This window comes from Macaca thibetana, chromosome 15, assembly GCF_024542745.1.
Source record: "Macaca thibetana thibetana isolate TM-01 chromosome 15, ASM2454274v1, whole genome shotgun sequence".
In the NCBI taxonomy this organism is placed as follows: Eukaryota; Metazoa; Chordata; class Mammalia; order Primates; family Cercopithecidae; genus Macaca; species Macaca thibetana.
In genome coordinates this window covers 61,912,952-61,938,535 of record NC_065592.1, presented here as the reverse complement: position 1 = coordinate 61,938,535, position 25,584 = coordinate 61,912,952, and the positions used below count along the sequence as shown (strand labels likewise).

Sequence of the window (25,584 nt, the reverse complement as noted above, 5' to 3'; positions counted from 1 at the left end):
TATCCTGCCTAAAAAGACAGCCTTCCAAGGAGGGTAGAAAGTGCTCTTGGGGTTGGGTGTGGTGGCTCACGCCTGTAATCCCAACACTTTGGGAGGCCGAGGCAGGTGGATCACCTGAGATCAGGAGTTCGAGACCTGCCTTGCCAACATGGCAAAACTTCGTCTCTACTAAAAATACAAAAAATTAGCTGGGTGTGGTGGTGGACACCTGTAATCTCAGCTACTCGGGAGGTTGAAGCAGGAGAATCACTTGAACCTGGGAGGTGGAGGTTGCAGTGAGCCAAGATCCTGCCACTTCACTCCACCCTGGGTGACAGAGTGAGACTCCATCTCAAAACAAAGTGCTCTTGGATAAACATTGTTTTGTAATAATACTGTTTCTTTTTATGAAACAGTATAATCTGATGATCAAGTGATCAGTAACATCTTCAAGGAAACTGGCAGATATATATAAAAAGATAATGACTCATTAAGTAATTTATCACATATAATAGTTTGAAATTCCAAAAGTACCTGAAAGGTATATAATTCAATTGTTTGTTCATTAATGCATTTGTTTATTCAGCCATTATTTGGATACCTACTATGTGCCAGACATTGTAGATGACACTGAAAAGTGATGAGCAGGATAAATGTACCGGCCTCCATGGAGTTTATAGAATATGAAGGAGAAAGATGATAAGATAACAATTATTTCAAAATGTGGTATTTATAGATATATAACTACTATAAGGAAGATTTTATTATTGCTGCATATCTTTTCAAGCCCATACAAAAGCATTTTAAAATAGTCTTAACAGCAGTTCCTGAGGATACAGTATCACTGTCAACTACCAGAACAACCCAAAATTGAGTCTGGTAGACTGACACATTTAATAAACAGATGTACCAGTTTTTCATGTTATCCTCTCCCTAGCAGGCATACTGATGTATATTCACTGTTTCCAAGCTTTCCAAAGTCATGACATCCCTGTTGCTCTGAGAGCAGTGTGACCAAGTCACATAACACTGTGGATCCCAGCTCAGAGGTACACAGTAGTGGCTCACTTGTGGGTTCCTCTTGCCTCCCTGTCCTCATGAGAGCAGCAACTGAAGAGCTAAGCCAGGTTGGGGGGACCCCTGATTGCCAGTCCCCTTACTGGCCCATCTGAGGCAACAGTTTCTACATCAGTGAGAGAAAGAAACTTAGGGAATATCCCAAAGCTCACAAATTGCCTTTTCCCAATGAAAAAGGAAAAGGTGCTTTCACAGTGCTTTATCTGGAAAAGCCTTTGTGTGCTTAATGATGTTTTCATGTGCTTATGATATCTCCTTGACTCCTTGGATTTTACATGGAATTAAAGCTCAACCATAACCCCCCATACACATTTCTATGGTCTTCCAGCTCTGTCATGACAGTGCAGTCAATCGCTATGAAAAAGTTTTTGTCTTGTCTTTTCATGTTAGTGTGAGAAATCATTTTGTTGAATTAGAAACACTGAAACATTGTGATTATAGGAAGAAGAGTTTGGTTTGAATACTCTTTTTTATTAACATAAGGAGGTCAAAATTACATATACCAGATGTGTTTAGCTCCCTAAACCAAATGTGTCAAACTGAAGCTTTCTAGAACAGAGTTTCTCCAAGTATTATGATGTTATATCCTCCTCACTTTGGCTGTAGGAAGCTAAGATTTTTTCCCTTACTTCCCAGGACTCAGGTTAGCATTCCAAAAAGAACACCTGCAAAAACAAACAGAAAAAACAAAAAACAAAGCAAACAAACAAAAAACTCATCTCTTTGAATCTAAACAAACGTTCTGGTCTTTTATTTTTTCATGAATCTTATGTTTAAATGAAAGGTTTTTTCTAATAGCTTTCCAGTGTGATAACCACACATCCGAAGAGAGCTAGAGACTTTTGTAAGCTTAAAAAAAATTTTAAAAAAAGAACTTTCCAAGGAGTATGATTAATACTACACCCCTAAGCAAGAAATTAGGTACCCTTGTATCTGACACATAGAAATGGGAAATAGGAATCTATAGGCAGTGCTCTTTTTTTGTGAAAGACACTGTATTGCTTCAGCTGTTTTTGTTTTAAAGTAGGGAGTGGTATCACTGTTTATTCTAATTGGAAAATACGTGAATGCTCTACAGGTCAAAATCCCAGGATAATATGAGACATTCTGTAGGGTTTCTCTCTTCCTTCTTTCCACCTCTCTCAGACTTTCTGGGAAACTTTTGCACATTCCTATCTAAACTCCAAAAACTGATATAGAGTTTAGCATCCATCAATTTTTCTTGGCCCTGTTTCTTCAATATTCTTATTTTCCCCCTGCATTCTAGATGTTTAATCTACTTGTTAAATTAAGTAGCACAGAAATAGGACTGTCCGTAAAATAATCTGAAGGCCAAATCCATCAATGTGTCCTACATTACGGGCAATTAAGAAAATGGTAAGACTTAAAAACACTTAAAAAAGACTTGGGGCAGGTGGTTCAGTTGGACTCTGATACTTCTTTAATTGTTGCAATGTAGAGTAAGAAGTAATCCTCTCAATTGTCCTTGGAACCTCCTTATAGTAAGTAGTCCAAACCTTGTCCAACAGTCTAAATGTTGTATCATTCTGTCTTCATGAAATTGTTGACATAAGGTACTTTTTCCTTCTCTTCAGTCTGAGTATATTTTCTCAACCTTGTACTCTTAAGAACCATTAAGGACTTGTCTCACATACTCACATACCCCCTTTAAAAAAAAAAAAAAAAAAAGAAGTTGTAATTTCCATTAAGCACCAGTTTTATGTAAAAGTAAATAAATTGTTTTTAAGTAAATAATTGTTTTCATAACATAAATTTGTGTTTTTCAGTTTTATTCTTAAACCATCAACATTTGAGTTACCTAGTTCTCTAGGCATGGGCCCAGAAATTTGCATTTTAGCCAGCATCTAGTTGGTAACTTTGCACACTCAAATATGTGAATCGCTAAATTGACAAGAAGCCCAGTATGTGTCTCTGAATTGGCAGTGTTACTTAATTCTTCAACTCTTCTTTTTTCTTAACCAAAACCAGTATATTTTCTGCAGTATATAATTTTCTTAGAACAAATTGTCTATTTCTGAATCTACATTTTAAAATCCACATAATTTTATCTATTATACCAAAGACGTTGGAAATAAAGGACAGAAAAGGAATACCAGCTTGGATTAAGATGATAGTGAAATCATAAATTGAGATATTGCTCTCCCTTGTTCTGTGGCAACAGAACTGAGAAGATAATGATAGTGAAAGCTCATGCAAGGACCATTCACTGGTGAAATGGTAGGATCAGTGATACTGCCATTGCCATTTCTCCCCCGATGCAGTCCCTTACACAGCCTAAAACCATCAACACTACCATATACTCTTGTTCAAAGCTGCAAGGGACCAGAAAGCACCGCACTGTCACGTTACTTCTTTTACTTTCCTGTTGACTCCTGCAGATTCGTAACTCGGGCTCCAGTGACAGTACAGTCCAGTTCATCTTCTATCAACCCATCATCCACCGATGGAGGGAGACGGATTTCTTTCCTTGTTCGGCGACCTGTGGAGGAGGTAATGGTGTTCACTTAGTCTAGAAACTGTTAGCTTCTGTGAGGAAATACGTGGGTATTATAAGAGTAGAGTTACTTCAGCGTGGAAGAAATTTTATACTGTGGTGGACCAGATCCTTTCTTAGCAGAGTGGAATCTCGAGGCCCTCCTGTAAGGCAGATACCTCCGCCAAGATGCCAAAGACATTTTCTGCCTGTAAAGGAGTCCCACTCGAGGAAACAGTCTTTTTTTTTTTTTTTTTTTTTTTTTTTTTTTGAGACGGAGTCTCGCTCTGTCGCCCAGGCTGGAGTGCAGTGGCGCGATCTCAGCTCACTGCAAGCTCCGCCTCTCGGGTTCACGCCATTCTCCTGCCTCAGCCTCCCGAGTAGCTGGGACTACAGGCGCCCACCACCTCGCCTAGCTAATTTTTTGTATTTTTGGTAGAGACGGGGTTTCACCATGTTAGCCAGGATGGTCTCGATCTGCTGACCTCGTGATCCGTCCGCCTCGGCCTCCCAAAGTGCTGGGATTACAGGCGTGAGCCACCGCACCCAACCAAGGAAACAATCTTTACTTCTCACCTTGATTTTGTAGAAGGTCACAGCTAGAAATATTCTGATTTGGCAGCAGTTTGGTCCTGAAACAGGCAGGTCCATTCACTTACATGTAAACTACTCATGTAATTGAAGTAAAGTCATCTATTCAGCTATCAATTAAAGAGTGTTTATCAGGCTTACTTAATTAGAGAAAATAGTTTGCTACCGGGAAAAAAAAAAAAAAAAAACCTCTGCATTTTAGACTTAGGCTCAGTTATTTTTCAACTCCACCCCATTATCCATGCAGTAAAAGAAATGCCATTTGCTTTATTTATTCATTAAAATGCATCTCTCCTGAAAAGTCACAAAATAAACTCCCGTCTCTCTCCATCATATTTGTAACACGAACACATTTCGTGTTACTAGAAGAGGCGTTTGTGTTACCACAGAAGGTTATTTTTCCTCATTTTCTGCTCATCATAATTATAGTGTTTACATAATAATTGCATTGAATTATTTCCCAATAATTTATTTAGACATTTCCCTACAGCAAATCATTTAGTTCCTTTAACTTTTATGCTTTGATAAGGCAATGAATAACTTAATACCTAAGTATTTTTCTCCTTTCAAATTATTTTCTTGGTGTAAATACTCAGGACTGAGATTATTAGATCAAGGAATTTCAGAATTTTTATGGCTATTGGCACACATTATCAAATTCTTTCCAGAAGGATAACAATCAGTGTGTGAATATTTTAGATTCATTGCCAACTGAGTCAGTATTTGTGGATTATCGTTTTTCTAAGTTTTTCTAATGTAATGGATATAAAATTGTATGTCTGTTCCTTTGAAAATCAGCACATCAAATAAATTCTAGGTCTAGTTTCATAGAAACCAGTTAATTGGCTGACTTTAGCTAATCCACAGAAGTATCACTAGATTAATTTGACAAGATATAAAAGGATAGTACCTCAAAATGGAGATAAATGATTACCTATAAATTTTTGGATAACATTGTATGATGTAATTCATCGTTACCTATGTTTTTCTATGTACACAATGTGAACAAACCACTGAAAAATGTGGTTCTATGGAGCAAAGTTGGATTTTAGCTTGAAAGAAGTCAGTAGAAGTGCCATGAAGTACTTTTACTCAGTTGATAAAAAAAGGTCAATTCAACATGTTAAGCATTTCGATAGAATAAGTGTTTGTACTTGTTCCATCTGTCAGGAATAGAAAATCATTTAGCTGGCCAGGCGCAGTGGATCATGCCTGTAATCCCAGCACTTTGGGAAGCCAAGGCAGAAGGATGGCTTGAGGCCATGAGTTCAAGACCAGCCTGGCCAACATGGTGAAATCCCGTCTCTACCAAAAATACAAAAATTAGCTGGTGTGGTGGTGCGAGCCTGTAATCCCAGCTACTTGGGAGGTTGAGGCATGAGAATCACTTGAAACCAGGAGGCAGAGGTTGTAGTGAGCCAAGATCATGCCACTGCACTCTAGCCTGGATGACAGAGCAAGACTCTATCTCAAAAATAAAAAAGAAAATTGCTTTGTTTTAAAGAAGAAAATTGCTTTGTTTAAAAATGAACTGTCAATTACTTTGATGTTCCATGGGACTACATTATTTTGATATATTTACTAATGACTAGCATAGGAAATAGTTTCAAGGAAAGAATCTAAGGTTTTTTTTTCTTTTGTAAAAATGAAAACCATGCTTTGTGAGAAATAGCACTTCAATTATATGCACACATACAGCTGCTATTAGAGTATGATGTCAGCAACCTTGATAATAGTTCACTACATAATAAAAACATTATTCACATATATCTTACTTCTTTGGGCCTCATTTTCCTCACATTGAAATGAAGAAGTAGGACTATCAGTGGTTTTCAGATGTTTCTGGGTATCAAAACTTGCTTCAAAGGAAACCTTAATTATGAAGCCAGGATAAAAGGAAGACTGTTCTGAGTGAAGGTGTGAGGGATGTGGAGACCAGCCGTCCTTCCACTTTATTTTGAAATTTACTGAAGTTTCCAGCTTGAAAATTACTGAAGAAATGATCTCTAAGTTGTCTTCTCTGTTTCTGGTTCCAGATTCAACTGGTTGGTTATTTTGCTTAGTGTAAAAATTGCTACTCCAAATACCATATGAAACTTTAGAAAACATTATTTTCTGATGATTTTAGTCAGTTCCTTCATTTTTGCTCTAACCCTTCATTTTATCCATGCTATAATAGCTTCAAAGCAACAGGTTTAGGCTGACAAATTTTGATTTTGAAAAATAATCATCTCAGATTAATAACTTACTCTGTTGTTCCTGTATTTTACTATGTGATAAATTCTGTCCCTGTGTAGAAATTATCTGGAAAATTATAAAATGATTAGCCTGTTATAAAATTAGATGCTTTTTGAGTACAATGTGATTGAAAAGTAAAAGTACATTTACTTACTTAAAATGTCATTTTGCTACTTGATTTTTTTATAAAACAAATATTAGATGGAAAAAGTGTTCTTATCCATTGCTTTCATTACTTTTCATGCTTTTCATCTTTATAGTCAAATTTTAAAAGGCCTTTTTTTAGGGTCTTTAATGAACAATTAATTTTTGTGGGTGGTCTGAGAACACAGCCTTAAGCCAGGAAATCTGGCTCATAAACCTCCTTCTGATTTCCTAAAATCTTTTGCAAGTCCCTTAATGATTTAAATCTTGCTTCCTAATATATATTTAGCAATAACAGCGCTCAACCCACCTGTTAGGGATAATATATTTGGCAGATTAATTAGGGTAAGAATGATATAAACAGCCTAATTTTTAAAAATTCTCTATGTACATTTATTTTTCACCCCAAGAATCTAAGTCTTGATTACCACCCTACCAGAAATCCACAGGACAATAAAAAGGCAGGTAGGAAAGATAAAACATATGAAGAGAATTAACTATTAGTCAACAATACTTTTTTTTAAGAGAGGCTTCTTCAAACAATGACAATTTGTGGGTGGAGGCTAAGAAATATTCACTAGAGATTTTTTAAAGAGAATGACAGAAGATTTTTGAATATAACAAAAATGGAACAGTAACAGGGAGGTATTTTTATTAATTCTGCAGGGAAACAGGATTTGTGATGTCTACTGTTGGAATCTCAGTGGTCCATTTACTCAACCCACTCAGGTTGAATTTAAGCAAAAGTAATGTTCCCAGGCAGCTGGTGGGACCTGATCCTGTGCTGGCCCCTCATGTGCAAGGGGAGCAATGTGGGATTTATTTTGTTTATTTATTTGGGAATTTATTCTCCCTAGTGCCCCAGTTACTAAGGAGGCAATTTAGCATTCTTGTATAAGATGGTTGGTAAATACTGATGATCTTTTTTGGATATAGAATTCTGCATTATATTTTTAGATCATATAAAAGAAATAACAAGAACAGTTCTTACCACAGTCTTATTATCTGGCTGGGCCCTTAAGTAGTTCAAGCCTAATTATATAATGTAATTATTAAGATTTGAGTGGATTACTTGAGAAAAGCACAGTACTTGAGGTCTGCAAAAATTAATGAGCCTTCCAATTATGTGTCTTTTTTTCCTGGAAATGACTAAGGCATTGGGGAATAATTTCCATTGATATGAGCTGGCCAAAATGCATAAAGAAATATATTGCATTGGCATGTACATTTAAACTTGCCTGGATGGTTTGATACTACAGGTTATCAGCTGACATCGGCTGAGTGCTATGATCTGAGGAGCAACCGCGTGGTTGCTGACCAATACTGTCACTATTATCCAGAGAACATCAAACCCAAACCCAAGCTTCAGGAGTGCAACTTGGATCCTTGTCCAGCCAGGTCAGTCAAATTTGCTAGTTCATTTGTCATAAATATAACTCAAGTTCCAAATAGGTTTCTTAAATTAAAATGAAATATTTTCATTGAAAATAAAATGAAATGAAACATAAATAGCGTTGCTGTCCAGTGTCCATTACTAATCATGTATTAGTACCCATGCTTCCTGCTCTTGCTGCTATGCGAGGCCATCTCAGAGTCTACAGACTTTCCTTTTATAAAGCAGCAGGTGACATGCTCTTCAGAGTCATTTTCTCTTCTGATTTCCTTTCCTTCTGGTTCCTTGTTTCCTTCCTTAAGAAGGTCCAGGCCAATGGACCATTCAACATTCTTAACCCATGTGATGACACAATGTTCTCAGGATTTTTTCCATTTTATCTCTGTTCCCGATCAGGGACATGATCAGAGCAGACCATATTTCAGGGCTACAGCTGATTCCTTCTAGCCTGTCCACACTGATTATATAGAGTCAAAACCAGCCTTAGAACAGTTCTGCTGCCTTTGAACATACTCAGTCTTTGCTAAAGAGAAAACAGAACTTATTCCCAGTAGTCAGATTCTTAAAAGGTCTTTTAAATTAGAAGCTTTAAGCAGGCACTTGACACTTTCACACATGATTATTTGCTTTTTGGAATCCACAGTTAGCCCTCAGATTATTTGCAGGGTCAAGAATCTGCCTGATGAATGAAATATCTCAGGTGATGAGTAGTCATGGAAGTGCAGGTCAAGAATCTTTTCATGGGTGTAACATTTGCCTTTGCAGTGACGACACTTGCTGGTGATTCTCTTTAGTATAGCGTCGCTTACTCATCCTCAGCTTATGAGAGAGAATATAAGAAAAGCCTTCCCCTACAAAAGCAATCAGGAATACCAAAAAACAAAGATTCATTTTCAAACTCCTTGGATTTTTGAGAAACATCCCAGTGTTATTTTTTAAAATCATAGTATACTAATGATGTTTGCACAAAAAGAAAGCTTCAACTCATTAAAATATGACTTGGGCAATGTTGATGCAAGTCATTCTATTTTGAGGTTACAAGCAATGCAATTTTAGTTTTTGTTTTCTGCTGTTAATTTCTTAAGGTGTATGTTCCTGTACTCTTCTATCTTTACATTTATGAATGCTAAGTTCTGCATGTGATATGAAATTGCTGTTATTTATTAATTCACAGGAACCATATTCCCTACCTCATAAAAGTGAACTCAGAATAACAGGTTTTCATTAAAGGAACAAAAAGAATAGATATTTTATAACTGTAAAATTTAGGTGAAGTTTAATTTAGCATCATATTACATCAGAAAATTATATATTAAAAATTGGATACAATATAAAAACTGAATAAGGTGTTGAAATTGTGCTTGGATTTCTTTATTTTGGAAATCTTAAGGGTTTGAAATTTTTTAGCCAAGATAGTTATAACCCATGCAATTTGATTTCATTTTAAAATTATTCTACTTATACATTTTTTATGTATAACTGTAATAGGAAGAAGACCAGTGTGTGAAAGGCACAGTTATCCTAATTCAGACAGGTCAAGTCAGCCCTAGAGAGACCTTGAAAGTCTTTTACACATTTCCATGAAAATTTGTACATATATTTCTAGGAGAAATGACAGTTTCACTTCCCACAACTTCATAAAACTTTTTTCCACTAGGAAAAAAAAAAAAGTCAATTAAGAGATGGCCATGGAAGAGAGTTATGTGAAATAAAAGCATTTTGTTAACAATTTGAAAGAAATGTTTATAATAATGTTTACTCAATCTTTCTCGCCTCTGATTTTTACCCACTCTTGTCTGTTGGAGAAACTTTTTGGCCTATTTCTTATTACCCAAAGCAAAAGGCCATTCTACAATGAAAGAAGTCTGCCTGTGCAATTTCTACCTTTTCTATGTCCTGTGTTATTTTAAAACATTTAATACAGCACATGAATAAATGTTGGGACAGGTGCCTATTTAAAAAAGAAAGACACAAAGAAAGACAAGTGAGAAAAGGAAAAAGAAAAAATAGGCAAATGTCCGGAAGCTGCTTTTTTTGTTGAAAAAGTAATTAGACAAAGCTGAGAAAATGAAGACTTAGCAGTAGAAAGGTCTAAGGGACAGCTGCTTCAGAAAATATAAGTATGCTACTCTGAGGTTAAGATACTTCAGAAATTGCCGTGAAATTCATTGAACTCTTTTGCATACCTGTAATCAAAGCAACACTTCTGAATTCTAAGAGAAAATGCAAAGTGATGGTCTAAGCAAAGTAGATAGAAGAGACTCCATAAAACAGATCTGCTCTTCCATCAGCCATTGCAGAATCAAACCCTCAGGAAACTGTCTTTTCACTCAGATTTAATGGTCTAATAGTAAAATCAAGAGCGAACAATGACATTCCACCGACACTTTTGTGTCCAAATTTAGAAATTCCCAAAAGGGAAAACCAATATTCTTGGTATAAAATCACATATTTTTAATTTCAAAAGAAATTTATTATATCTAGCCACTGAGATATTTATTCATTTTTCCTGAATCACACTAGGATTTTTACCTATTATAGTATTTAAAAGTAGAATCACTTGTAGTAAGAAAAGAGAAGGAAAAAAATTTAAAAATTTAAAAAAATTGAAAAGCAAAGTCCCAGTTAGATAGCCAACTTTATTCCCTATCAAGGCTTGCAAGTGTCATTGACAGCAAAAACCACATCAAACAATTAAGTCTACAACCTTATATTTATTATTTTACCCTTCTGGGCTTCCATTTTCTCACCCACAAAATGGGAAGAGAGGGTCATTTGTTGTCAAATTAGTGGTTTTCAAACTGTGCCCACAGAGCCTGTTGTTCCACAGTTTTTTAAATTAAATTTTGTTTTATGTATTTTAAAGTTTTTTTAAATAATAATTCACAAAAAATATATTCAAATATGTTAAACTAATTTTAACTGATTCACACTAAGTTAAATTATAAAAATTATAACAGTTTTAAGTGTTGTACTACCAAAGTAAATGCTTTTGCCCTCATGATTGAGTTCCTTGGTTATGTCTAGTTGAAAAAATAACTACCCTAAGATTGCAAGGTAAGCTGTAAAAACAGTTTTCATTACCAAACACTCTCTGTGATAATAAGAATTTTCTTATTACTACATATCTAAAACCAAAACAAAGAAGAAATAAACTAGACATGGCCACCGGTAGCCACAATCCCTGATACCTGCTTTTTGTGTTTACCAAAATAGCTTCCCTATTCTCATTATTTTGCTTTATAATAGGTAAACATTATACGTTTGAACTAATCAACTAAAATCATAAATATCATCCGCGTTGGGTCTATATATGTTGATCTTTTACACAATATAAAGCCTCCCAATGACCAGGATGTTTCTAGTCACTGCATGTAATTGTATCCATGCTCCCTTCCAACTTCAAACTCAATGACTATAAATATCAGTCATTATTTTAGTTTTAGGAAGTTTACAACAGCCTCCTAAATACATGAACAAATTCTAGGAATTGTCTGAAATCAACAGAGAATGCAACCAGTGGCATGGAGGGGTCTCAGGAATATCACTCCACACATCTGTCTATTTTTTGGTTCTCATTCTGTTTTCCTTTTGTTCCCACCATCTTTTTTCTTTACTTTCCCATCTCATGTTTTGTTCCTCCTTCTTACACTCACTGACAACATCCACTGGCTTCCATGGTGGTGGATTAGTTCATCTACTAGTTCTTGAGACTGGAGAGATTGTTGACATCTCGCCTATACTCTTCAAAATAATTTTTATGTTTTTATGGCTTTTTTGCTGATTCTAAGTGCTAACTTAGAAATGTTGATAAGTTGAAAGACTATAATGAAAACAATGAACTCACTAATAATCCCCAATGCCCGCAGAGAACCTCTCTTAATGCTTTTGCTGTATTTCTTTCCAGTCTTGTCTATAGCTCATAACATAATTGAGATCATACTTTATACAGTAGATACTTGGCATAGAATAATTTGGCATTCTTAGTTTTCATTCTTCTAAAAGCAAGCCTGAATATCCATGATACATAGTAACTCAACATTGTGCTGAGGTAGGAATTTAAGTCCACTGGACTATAAGACCAACAGTTGAGCCTTGCTGGCTGCCCAGCAGTTTCATCCCAAGAAGGCTTTGTTGCTCTCTGCTGGTGTCATTTACACAGTCATTTTTCTGAAGTGATAAAACACTTTGTTTCCTGGCCAAAAGTTGTCTCAAACAGGGAGCCAAAATTTAATCCTTATAAGGGAAGTGAAGAGAAAGTCAAGTATAAAGATTTAATGACTTTTAGCTAAAATTAATAAGGTTTTTCATTAGTGACTCAGAGCTATGACCTCACTAAGCCCATCATATGCTCTGTACACAGTGTATTACATGTTCTACTGGTAGTCCCAATGGGCATTCCCAGAAGTCCAGAGACATACCCCACCTGCATGTGAGGGATCTAGCACATGTTTATTTTCTGCTTCATACATTTAACACTATGTTCTGTGTGCTTTCCCATGTGACTAAGACATTTAGGATCTAGTCAAATGTAAAATCCTCTCTTGTGCCTACCATGGTATAATCAAAGCTTCTGTCTTACACTGGGGGAAATTTTTTTGGAATTTGTGCAATGATTTGTGGCATTTTTACCTCTTGGGTGAAAGGTCAGGTCCATCATGTGGCCAGAAAGCCTCAAAGTATAAGCCCTGTGGTTCAGCAACAACTAAAAAGGGATAGCATGAATTCAGCTAATAAGCACCTTGACGTTTTCAAAGCAGCTTTAGATGTAAAACATACAACATTTAGCCTTACATATCTTAGTCTGTGAGACAGTGAGACAGTTAAGGCTGTCGGGAGGAATTTGTGCAAGTTACTCTTTGTGAGACAATAAGAGAACCACCTTTGCAGATTTTTTTTTTTTTTTTTTTTTTTTTGGGCACAGACCTTTAGTTTTCCCTCCAAGGCAGTAATGAAGGGGGCTTAAATTGGCAAGAGGTGGACGAGTGAAAAAAGCTCTCACTCATCACACTATCATGGCCACAATTATTAGCAAACAAATCTGTTTCTAGCTGAAACTGCATCCAGATTCCCCCTTCCCTCAAGGAATTCAGAGCAACAGTCCTAAGCAAATGCCCAAACTTGTATACACCAAGCGGCAATTCTTGGCAAGTTCAAGTGAACTTTTATTTTTTTTTTTGTCCAGCTCCATTTAGTTTCACAGTAAATTGCATCAATTATCTCTGGCCAGGAACCAAAAAAAAAGTCTCAATTAAACTCCAATGCAACTATAAAGAAATACTCTGCATTAGAACAAGTGATATATGTAGTAGGCATGTAAAATCGTGATTCTCACACTAACTTGGTGACCAACTAGTCAATGGCAATATAGCCTGATGTTTAAGAGTGGGACCTTTGGCATAAAATGTCCTGGCTTGAGACCCTGGCTCTGTCACTTACTAGTTGAGTAGACTTTGGCAAATTCCTTATTCCCACTAAGCCTCAGATTTTTCATCCTGTGAAATGAGGATAATAACAATACTTACCTCATAAAGTTGTCATGAGGAATACATGGCATAATACATTTAAAGAGCTTAGCACAGTGCCTGACTCATGATAAGCACTCAATAAATGTTAGCTGCAGCAGCTATAATGACTAAGATCATGGTTATGATGATGTTGATGTTAGCTCAGAGAAACTCCTAAGCTCTCTAGAAATCAGCTTTCTCATCCATAAAAGGAAAAGACGGAACTCTAGAATTCTATATGGGTCTAGAAAGATGGTTCTCTATTGTGGTTTTAACACCAGGAGCTGTAAGTCCTAGGAAAATCTGATCTTGAGAGTAAATCACATTTATCAGATGTTTTAAATATAATGACCACAAGAAATTAAGATAATTGGCAACTCCTGACGTCTCAGTTCACAAGTGTCTGATAACGTCTACTTTACCAGCTGTGAGACATTGCCATTTAATTTACATGGGATTTAGGCCAGGTATGTCTCCAGAAAAAACTCAGTGTAGGGACAAGAAAATGGTTGACTTATTTAGCAATTACAGTATAATGAAATGTTTTCTTAATTATGGAGGTCTTTTAGTTTTATTACAGTAAGTAAATGATTTAGAAAAGTAACAACTTCTTACCTTTTGATGAACCTCATTTAAGTATACTATTTTGTGCAGTAATTAGTAAATAATAAGAAAAAAATACCCATAAAATCCCATTTCCACATTTATGTATTATTCATAATGAGATAAATGAAGCAAAGTTAGGGTGCTTCTTAGAATGCATGATCATACCCTTCCCATGCATGTAGATACACCACACGTCATCAGACAATTACATAATCAACTATAACTCAATTATCTGGGAAATTCCATTTTCTGCAAAGCTGGATCATCCCTAATAGTAATATCACTTCTTATGGTACACTTTAAAGCTTTTAAAAGTGTAATTATTTGTGTAATTCTTTTAATTGGCCTGTGAGTTAATAGAGTAGGTATTGTTACCATCCTCATTTTTAACTTCAGTCCGTCCGTTTGTAGCCAAAAGACTTTACTAGCTAAGTAACTTCTTATCTATGCCTGAGTTTTGCCATCTGTAAAATAAATATAATATTCCTGTCAGAGAGTAACTGTGAGAATTAATGAGATAACAATGTAAAGTCCTTAGTAAGGTGTCAAGCACTCACCAAACATCAGCTATCATGATTGAATTGAGAAACAGACTGGTAAAACAACTTGCCTAATGTCACTTCTGTTTGAAGTTTATAGGGTGCCTTCACATCCATTATCTTATTTAGTTTTACAATCCCTAGGTTAGCGGGTCAGGGGTTGTCACTTATATTTTACAGATGAAAAAACTGAAGCTCAGAGAGGTTAAGTGTTAGGGCCACTTTGCAAAAGCAAATCGGGATGTGGATCTAAGTTCTTCCAGTTCCACAGCATCTCTACGTACAGACAGGCATAAAGGCAGGCTACCTGATCCCTGGTGCAGCCTTCATGCCATCGAATCCCACAGTCATCCTTGTTCTGCATGATGCCTTCAGCAACCTGTAAGATCTGGTTCCAACCCAACGTAGAACAGCACAGCCAGCACAGAACTGCTAACCACACCAATGCCAAGTCTGGGTGTTTGAATTGACCACATACCCAGGTTACGCAAGCCTCTTTCATGTAAGTGTAAATACTGATGTTTACTCAAATCAAACAATGGCTAAATCACTCAGTGCAGAAAGAAGTAAAGACCGAGGAAATATTAGTCCCACTTATTTAAAAGCAGTTCAGAAAGTACATTCATTAATACCAAGAATGTTTAACCCCAGAAATGTAGATGTGAGGAAGTGTTCAATGATTTGACCCAAAATATTAAAACGCTTCAGTATTTAGTTTATTACAGAAAATGAACTTGTTTCTAAAAAACTGTTTTCAGATCTGCATAAAGCAGACTCCTTTTGATCTGATTTCAGTGGAAGCCCAGATAAATGAATGTTGCTGCTTAGTTTATGGTTTTTAAAAAATGGTACCTAATTATAGAATATTTTCTATTTGCGGGATCCTAACTTGCCTCTGTACATGTTAGGGAAGTTCTCTGTTTTAAGAAGTCATGAAGTGTTACAGGAGGAGAAATTTTGAGACAATTATCTTAGTTCAGTGGTTTTCAAGCTGTGGTCCACTAAGCTCTGAGTTCTACCCTCAGTAGCCACTAGGAAGGGGCAGGTAAGATAGAGTCCAATAGCATGGGTTTCCAGGCACCTACTCTTACTTCATCTTAAAACTTCTGATCTCATCCAGTACTTAGATTTTGCAGATGGCCAAACCTTGATGTAAGGTACTCAAGGTAACATAAAAAGAAAGTAGCAGAGAGGAGTACTGACCTTCCAACTCCCAGCCTCTCATGTGATCCTTTTCCTCATTATGGCTAGATCCTCCGTGCTTTGCTACTCATGAAATAGTAAAGTGCTTTTATCTCTTCCAACTTTTTATTATTTCTCTTCTGCACTCTTCTAAACTGTTGCTTAGAAATAGACTGGTTTCTATTGCCCTGAGGTCATCTAGAGAAGATGGAGCACCATTTTCTATACAAGAGACCCTTCTACTACACACAATTTTGTTCATTTTTTTAAAAATATAGTCACCTATTTTGTGAAAGGTTCTGTGCTTGGTGCCATGGCAAAGGTAAAAATGAATAAATTAGAATCTAGGCCCCCACAGTGTCCAGGGCAGGTTGAGTTGTCCAAAGCAGCGTGGTATCTGAAAGACACATGAGAAAGAGAGAAAAGAAGATCTTTTAAAAAGCTTTCAGAGTTATTTCAGGGAGATAGCCAATGAAAAGATATAGAGGTAACCTAAGCAGGATAGAAGTACAGTCACTAATCTGTCCTTTCTCTGCTCACATCAGGCAATCACCCCTGCTTGCCAGAACAGCCTTCCTAAACCGCCAGACCACTCTCCATATCAGACTGCCCTCTCTCAAAGATGGCAGGGCCAGCAAAAGGCAAGGCGTGGGACTGAATATGTGCACAACAGTGGCAGTTAGGGAGTTTCTTTCCCTCCTTTCCTAACTAGCTTTTAAAAACTTGTTTTTGCTTTTTTGTTTTAATTTTGGATGGGGTTGCATTACTAGCCTTTGCATCTGCACACTGATGACATAAGTTCACTCAATGGTTATTTACTAATCACCTGTGTGCAGAACACTGTCCTAAGAGATGCAATAAAGAACCAATATAGCTTCTGACTCATGGTGATAAACTAAAGAAAAACTTGTGCAATAGTTAGAAGTTAGTACAGTTGGCCCTCATTATCCATGGGGGATTGGTTCCAGGACCCACCCCATCCCCACCTCCACAGACACCAAAAGCCACAGATGCTCAAGTGTCTTCCATATATAAAGTGGTGTAGTATTGGAATGTGACCCATATACATCCTCTGTGTACTTTAAATCATCTCTAGATTATGTATAGTACCTTATAAAGTGTAAATGCTATGTAAATAATTGTTATACTATAATGTTTAGGGAATAATGATGAGAGAAAACATCTGTACATATCCAGTACAGATGCAACCATCCATTTTTTTTCTTCAAATATTTTCAGGCTATGGTTAAATCCATGGATGCAGGACCCATGGATATAAAGGGCCAACAGTACACAGTTAAAAGTGAGGAGAGGAGTTAGTATTACGGGTGTTGAGAAGAAGGAGAGAGAATTTCTGGCTAGATGTTAAGAGAGAAAATAGGCAAGAATTTAGGAGAAGTAGCATTCGACTAATAAATTTCAGTGGGCATTATGGAACCACGTGAGTCGTCTAAATGGTGAAGTGAAATATTAGGTGCTTTGGCAGCAGAGTAGACTGGATTGATTTGTTAGGAGACTGGTATGAAAGTGCCTGAACTTGTGTCAGGAGGAGATCTACTTGTCAAACATTGCTGGTGTTGCGATGACAACTGGAAGAGCTGAGTGGTGAAGATAGCCCCAGTGTACAGTGGAGAGGAGAATGGCCATGTCTGAATGGTAGTCGTGATCACAGGAGAAGAAGCAGGGCCAAATAATGAATTGTCTGGGATGCACTGAGCTTGAAAAGCCTAGAGCACATCTAGTTATCAGGAAGTCAGAAATGAAGATTTGCAGTTCCAGAGAAGAGGCAAGAGGTCCTGAGAGATTCACTGAAAGAAACCCTTGAAACCATAAAAGGATCTCTTTATGGCTCATTTTCATTATAAAAAGAACAGAACTGGCTGGGTGCAGTGGCTCATGCCTGTAATCCCAGCACTTTAGAAGGCCGAGGTGAGCGGATCATGAGGTCAGGAGATTGAGACCATCCTGGCTAACACGGTGAAACCCAATCTCTACTAAAAATACAAAAAATTAGCCAGGCATGGTGGCGGGCACCTGTAGTCCCAGCTACTCAGGAGGCTGAGGCAGGAGAATGGCGTGAACCCGGGAGGCGGAGCTTGCAGTGAGCCCAGATCGCGCCACTGCACTCCAGCCTGGGCGACAGAGTGAGACTCCGTCTCAAAAAACAAGAAAACAAAACAAAACAAAAAACCAGAACCCCAGTAAATTAGGTGTCCATGGACTTAACTACTTTAGGATTTTTCTTGTAAAGAGAGATGTATCACAATAGTTAAATTCTACAACTGATCAGTGTGAGCCCAATTTTGGCTTTTTTTTTGTTGTTGTTTTTTGTTTTTTAACACTGGGGACTCTGTTCTAAAGTAGCATCTTAGATCACTTCTGCACAGACTCAATGATCTTGAAATGACACATGGAATTTGAGGTGATGGCCTCATTTCATCCACTTACATCATAGTTCCAAAGTTTCTGTCTTTTGCTTTCTTAGATTTGAATTTTTTCATACTTGAATATTCTAATTGTTGTGATTGTAAAAGGTAATATAGAAAGCTTAGAAAACAGAAAAACATTTAAAAAGAAAGCAAAAAATACTCATAAGGCAAACACCAATAACTAACCACTGTTGAGGGGTTTTTATATATGTGTGTACACACATATATGCATGTATACATATATGTGTGTACACACATATATGCATGTATACATATGTGTGTATACATGTGTCACAGGAACACACATATGCAAGTTATGAAAATGCATAGATATGTACGCCATCTATATATTTTCTTAGTATTATAGATCGTATCATACATTCTATTTCATAGTCAATTATTTTTAGTTAACATTACATTTGAGCATTTTTCCATGTCATTAAAAATGATTCAAAAACCATTATGTCCATGTGCTGCATAATGTTTCATTATATAAACTTGTCATAACTGAATCATTCTCCTGAATTGTCATTGGACAATTCAGTAAGACATGTATTTTTAGAGGATGAGGTGGGATGCCTTTTCTACGTATACCACATCACTCCAGAATGATCACTTGCTCATGCTCACCTTCTCTTCTTACCACCACAACCCCTGATGATGGGGATATTAGATGGAGTCATGTTACTGCCCAGTGTAAGAGAAACAATGTGAGAACTGTGAGCGTGGTGGTCAGCATAGTGAAGGCAGTAGAGAATGAGTTTTACCCCCAAGCCAACTGTTTCTTCTGTCTTTTCCCTTTGTGATCATTTTTAAAAATCATTTTTGCCTCCTTCACCACACCCCACATATTCAGATGCATGTCTGAATGCATGCATATATGCACACACACCCACATGGAGACCTAAACATGGGGAGAACTTCTTAAAGTCCCAAAATTACATTATTTTTCATTATTATTTATGATTCGCACTTTGCCTAAGAAAAAAAAGTAAGCAATAGGTAAGCAATAGGAAGTTAACTTCAGGCAAGCTTGCTTCCCCCCAGTAACAGTGTAGTGAAAGGCTAGGGCCACGACATGAACCCCAGAGAGAGCTGAGCCCGTGCACACGAATATGCATTAGCAGGACTGGACAGAGCACCATTGTTTTGATATCTTTCTGTTTTCACAGGTGCTATGGAATCATTTTATGAGTCTTCACCATGACCCATGTCATAGAAGACAAATATAGCTATAGTTTTGCTGAATCCAGGTTTCAAGCTCCTTGTTCAAACAAAAACATAATTTCTAAATCGGTCCAAAGCAAAGTTCAACATCTTGAATTTTGTACACTCTCCCTTTTATTCTCCTTCACTTCAGCTTGTCTCCTTCAATGTTACTGTCTCCATTTTAAATATCATCAGCTGATAAATCAATTGACAGAGATCTGCAACAGTTTATTCTAATATTGAAGATGACAAATTACAGCCATAAATTTTTTCGGGAGAGAAGTCTATGGTATGCATTTCTGCATTTAGAAATTGATGTAGCATGAATAAAGATACTAGAGTAAGGTAAAATATAATTTCAAAGTCATCTTGATTTATTCCTTAATTGACTACTATTAGATAACAGTGTATGTACAAACTTACTAGAAAAACTGTGGAAGATGATTGGCATTCTTTAAAATATAGTCCTTTTAGAAAAAAGTTCCCTTTATTACTAGATGTAAAAATGATTCTTACTAGATGTTAGAATGATTCTAACATAAGGAAGGATTAAGCTTTCACCTGATTTCTTATCTGTCAGAAGGTAGAAAAAAATAGGATGGTTAACTCAAAAAACAGAAAAGGTTAAAGACTGTTCATTTCATTCTTGTGTGAAGAACTGTGGGATTTTGAGCATGCCCAAAAGGCAGCATCCCATTTCTTATACATTGTTACTGAAAGTTAATACACACACATGCACACACACACATACACATACCATGAAAATTCTCTCACAGAAATGAGTATAAAAAAACTTATTCACACAAATAAATACAGAAAATTTAGTCATGTAGAATAAATAAGTTAGTACTCCAATGACTTGCCCTCCTGCAAATAGATATCCATCTTAATCACTTTGTTTCCTATTTTTTAAAAAACAAAATTTGACTTCTCTCATGTATCCCCTTACCTTTCAGGAATTTCTTCAGAAACTATGCAGGCCCCTTTATCCCCCTCTCTCTCCTTCTTACCTTTCATCATCTCCAGCCAGTGCTGTTTTTATCTTTGTGATCCACACTCATGGCTCACTCTTTCTACCCAAACACCTGGATTTGCTAGCCATATTTTTTAAACCTACTATATCATCTTATATCAGAGGAATGGGTAAAAATGGAAGTCTTTATTTATTTAAATATAAAGATAAACATATTTATATTGAATATATAGATATTATATAGATATATAAATTTATATACATCCATCTATCCCAGAGGCACAGATAGAATACATGAGTTCCTTCAATAGCTTTCTATCTTTTATCAGTTGCAAAATAAGCATCTTCCACTTATGCGCTACCATGCTCTACATCTGTGCATCTCCATCTCCCACTCTTGATGAAGGTGCTGTTGCACTAGTAGTCTTATCCAAAAACCATGAATCATCAGTCTGCCACAAACTGGACAATTAGGCCTCTGGAGGGACCCACCAGTCTTACCAGTTGGAGACTTTAGTCGAAATCAGTGAAGTAGGTTAGAGTAGTTTGTTGGGATCCTAAAGGCCTCCAGGAACTTCCACACGGCCTATGATATGTCTTGTGGATCCTGAGCAGTCACTCTGTCTCTAAACCTTACAGGTTTCCCAGGGTCCTAGATGTACTAACAAGCCATGACAATCACAACCATCACTGCAATAGCAGTTAACACTGTATAATATTTCATAGACCAAAAAACCCACTTTTCATAATATCTCATTTTAACTGCCTACCTTTATTTTGTTAGGAAATTTCCCTTTGCTAATAATTGCCCACTATGTTCAGTAGTTTCCCCCTCCCCTTATAAAATACCCAAGTGGCTACTTTCCAGGTATTAGTGAAATCCCTAGATCTGCCAAGAGAAGAAATCTAGCTAATGCAGTTACGTAGTATTGTCAATTCTGAGGTACATGTTCTCTGGCTTGAATAGCTCTCTCTTTCATCAGAAGTGAGACAGTTACTGTAATTGCTTGGCGAGCATCTGGAAGTAACATGAATAATGATGATAATAAGAATGACCTCATAGGATGTATAATTTGGGGATTAAAGAACATTTACAACCTTATTGTGTCATAGTTAATGATGAGGTGCCAAGTTTTCTTGCCACCACCCTTTGCAATGGTATTTCCTGCTTGAATCAGAGAACTAATTATAGTAAATGGTGTCCTTTCAAAGAACTTGCCCCATCCTAAAGCATATGCTGGCATAAAAATATAAAACTGTTTTAGTGTTGTTTTACAGATACAAGTTATTAATGTTATTTTGCATTTGTATTAAAAATTTGTATAATGTAATCATTTAGTGTTTATTTTATTGTGTGTACCTTCTACTCAGAGGGTTGGCATTATTGTTCCTAACAGTGACGGATACAAGCAGATCATGCCTTATGACCTCTACCATCCCCTTCCTCGGTACGTAAATCAATCATCCTGATGTTAGAATTAGCAAATTAGTCTTCTGCTGCTTATCGATATATATAGATATACATATACAAAGAGAGAGAGATTATATGTTTTTAAGATGGTAGATGGTATATTTTGCAATCCATCCTGAGTTCTGCTTTTGTATAATACTAGCCTGCTCAGACTGTAAGCTTATCATTCAAAAACCATTTTAAGGTAGAATCAAGTTACACTGGAGTGAACAGAGTAATTCACTCTGATTAGATACAGTGTATGGGTTTATGTTATGTCTTTCTTTCCCTCCCTTTGTTCTTTTCTATTTTTCCTCTCAATAGGACCCTAGTCATTAAAGCACTGTTGCTAACTATTAAACAAACACTGCCTAAAGTATTATTGCACTACCACTAACATGGAATTCCAGATGTGGTATTATTCTGCATAGGGGCTTTAAATGTCCACTTTTGATTCAAAGAAATTATAATTAAGTACAAAAGGCAAATTTTTATATTCTAATTGTTCAGAACATTTTGGGGAACATTTTTTCTAAACAAAATTCAGTGTGCTGCATTGCTTTTTTAAAGTTCAGTACTTTTAAAAACTAGAAAAAAGGTAATGAAAGTAATTCAGGAACTTTTAAAAGAAATTGTTCCCTTTATAATATATTCATAAGAAAACTGGAGAAGCTGAAAAATCCGCTAGCTACTGAGTGTGTTGCCTGCATTGGAAACAGCTCCACAGAGAGCAGAAATTAGAGTTGGGATTGAAGTAGACCTATGGTCTATTTTCTTTGCTTATTTGGCCCTCAGGGAATCAGCTGCTATTTAGAACCAAGGGTTTAAATCAGATCATGAATGGTTGGAGTAATCCACAGCAGCCTGCTCCATCTCAAATTAAACCAAGCCCAGAAAATAATTTTATTTTGAACTGTCAAGATTTGATGGAAAAATCTCCAAATACATAATGAATTAGAATCCAAATAGAAGTCCCTTGAGGTCATCTAGTGCAACTCCCCATTGATGCTTCATTCTCCCATTCCTTCTCCAACAATCACAACCATATACCACAGATATGTTTAATATATATTTACACAAATATGCATTCACATATTCAATGCATATGTATTCACACATGTATATACACATCTATCGATGTTTATATAATACATATATACAAGTGAAAATTGTCATCCAGCATCTACTTAAATATGTCTAGCGACTGGCAGGCAACTCACTTTTCACCTAATGATCACATATAGGAAAGGAATTTTACTAGATATACTTCTTGTTTTTCTTGTTATTTTTAATTCTTTCACTACGTGACTATGTCATTAGTCAGCTCCCTCCTACTTTCCTATGACTATATTGATAAAGACAATAAATGTCTTCACAATGTTCCTAATGCATCATTTTTCTGGTTTTATCCAGAACTCTTGTCCTTGAAAAAATTTTAATGAAAATAGCAAAGATTAATTTAACTGAACCAAGATTTCCTTTGGTTTCAATTTGTGTATCTGTGAACTAAGTGTTCATAGGATATACGTATCTGTTTGTATGAAAGCCATACATCTCATTATTTCACGATAAAGGTAAAGTTGGACATCAGGAGTAAGCAACATCAAGTTTATGTTTTATGTAATGACAACTCCTAGATTTCTGTTTTATCTGTGATCTCTCTTGTTTATATTTCTCTGGCATAACTAATGCCTTTATTAGGTTAAAATTGATTTCTTATAGGTTGGGATTTTCTCCAAATGCCTAAATCCCAATGATATATTAAAACGATCCTCCTGGGTGTGTGTTTGTACTATGTCCTTGTATACACTCTTGGCATATCTATGTATCACAATGGGTAAGAACAATAAACTTTATTTCTTACCCCTTTGTATGTCTGATACTGAACTAGTTATAAAGTTAGATATTCAGCTATATTGACAGACTGTTAGTAAATGGAAGCTATTTTTACAGCTGTGTTTTCATTCATAAGAAGAATTAAGGCTCAAAAATGGTTCTCGAATGGCAGCTACCTACTAATCAAGGCAATTTCAATTATTTAAATGGGGTTAAGAACACAAGTATAGATATAAAACACAATTAACGTATTTTTACCTTGTTCTTTCCTGCTTTCAGCCTTTGACTGTAACACATATCTGGACATAATATGAGGATGTAGTCTGAATAATCGTAATTAATATATGTCACTCTTGTGCATCCTGCTTTATTTGAGAATTTCTTAAACACACTGTGTGTTTAAAAAAATTAAAGGCCAAAAGAGTTTAAATGTATGATATATAAATTCATTCAATGTTCTCCAGGATAAGATTCTTGAATATGTCTTTTTTTTTTTTTTTTTTTTTTTCCAAGCACTTACCTGGTTACCATCTTCAGATCTCCTGATCTCTCTCAGCTTTTGTTACGCTTTCTTTAAAGCACACAGACATGTTTTACTTCAAGATTCAACAAAACCCTGTTATTATACAAGGATTCACATGATAATTTTCTACACATAGAACTGTAGTTGTATGCTGGAACCATACTATAAATTTTTGAGATAATATTAGCCTCATTTGTCTTTCTATGATCACGGACATTGAAAAAGATACTTACTGCTATGTGTGAAATTACACTATGGTCAGGTCCAAGTGCTGAGACAGAAATTAATCACTCTCCCTTCAGTGGGGTCAAGCTTGAGAATTTTAGAGTACCAATTAGAAAATGTGTTCTTTTATGGCATCTTAATATTCTAAGTGATTAAATGTACATTTAAAAAACATATTCCTACTTCATTGTCAGGTCAAATCTAATGTGAATACATACTTACATATTCAACCCAACTTCAATCTGAATCAGGCCTGTTATTCATCTCCAGAAGGAAGCCCTGCAGAGATTTGTGTGGAGACAAAGGAGAATTTGTCTTACCCCTTGGTAAGAGAAACTCTCTACAGAGCTACTTCATTCTGTTGAAAGAGATCAGAAGGTCTCCCAAGGGCCAAACAGAGGGCCTCAGTTTCCCCACCATGACATTTTCTTATGTGTCTCCTGGGGAAATACACGTAGGAAAATATTGTATCTGGCAGCATGTCTTGGCTTTTGGCAGTGGAGATAACAGTTGTTGCCTAAACTTTAACAGTGTAGAGAAAATGTGAAGGAAAACCCTTTGTAACTAGGAAAAACACATGATTCAGGCTTATGCAGAAGAGAAATCAAACTCACAATGTACACAGAAAACTTGACTACAGAATAATTAATGTCTCGATGGTGTACCTGTGCAATATTTTAAAATTTTAACTATTCAAATGGATCAACCCGGTGACATTTTGTTTCTCTCATTAAAATTATATCTCTCATAATTCTAAGAGAAATCTTAAATCTCCTTAGCAATCCTCATCAATAAGCAGAATATATGTAAAAAAGATAATCTCAATTCACTCAGTCCCAATGTTTCTGTTTTTAGAAATGCTACATTCTCTAAAGCGACAGGAGGAGAGAAGAGCATTTGGCAAAGATCTCTCTCTGCATCTGGGACCTAATGCTTCAGAACTGTTTAAAGCTCTGAAACAAAATCAGTGGAAGTCTCTTAAATGTTTTGACATATTGTTATTTTCTACCCTACTTAACTATGTATCTACTTTCAGATGCCATTAGCCTTCCAACCCAAACCAAACTTCTTCACAGTTCCAAGAATTATTTACTGGAGGAACTCTAACTACCAGTATCCCTGAACAGTTAGGGAATATGTAGATAATATTAACACTTCTGCTCCTCAGCTTAATAATCATAGCACAGTT

At 36.2% G+C, this 25,584-nt stretch overlaps 1 protein-coding gene across 1 annotated transcript in view; it reads left to right on the top strand.

Annotated features, from left to right (window-relative positions):
* Window positions 1–25,584, top strand: part of ADAMTSL1 (ADAMTS like 1) — a 419,209-nt gene that overhangs the window by 176,656 nt on the left and 216,969 nt on the right. The window contains exons 8-10 of the mRNA XM_050761325.1: window positions 3,456–3,567; window positions 7,783–7,921; window positions 21,759–21,809. Of these exons, the coding sequence (XP_050617282.1) occupies window positions 3,456–3,567; window positions 7,783–7,921; window positions 21,759–21,809 (302 nt within the window). The remainder of the gene's footprint in view (window positions 1–3,455; window positions 3,568–7,782; window positions 7,922–21,758; window positions 21,810–25,584) is intronic.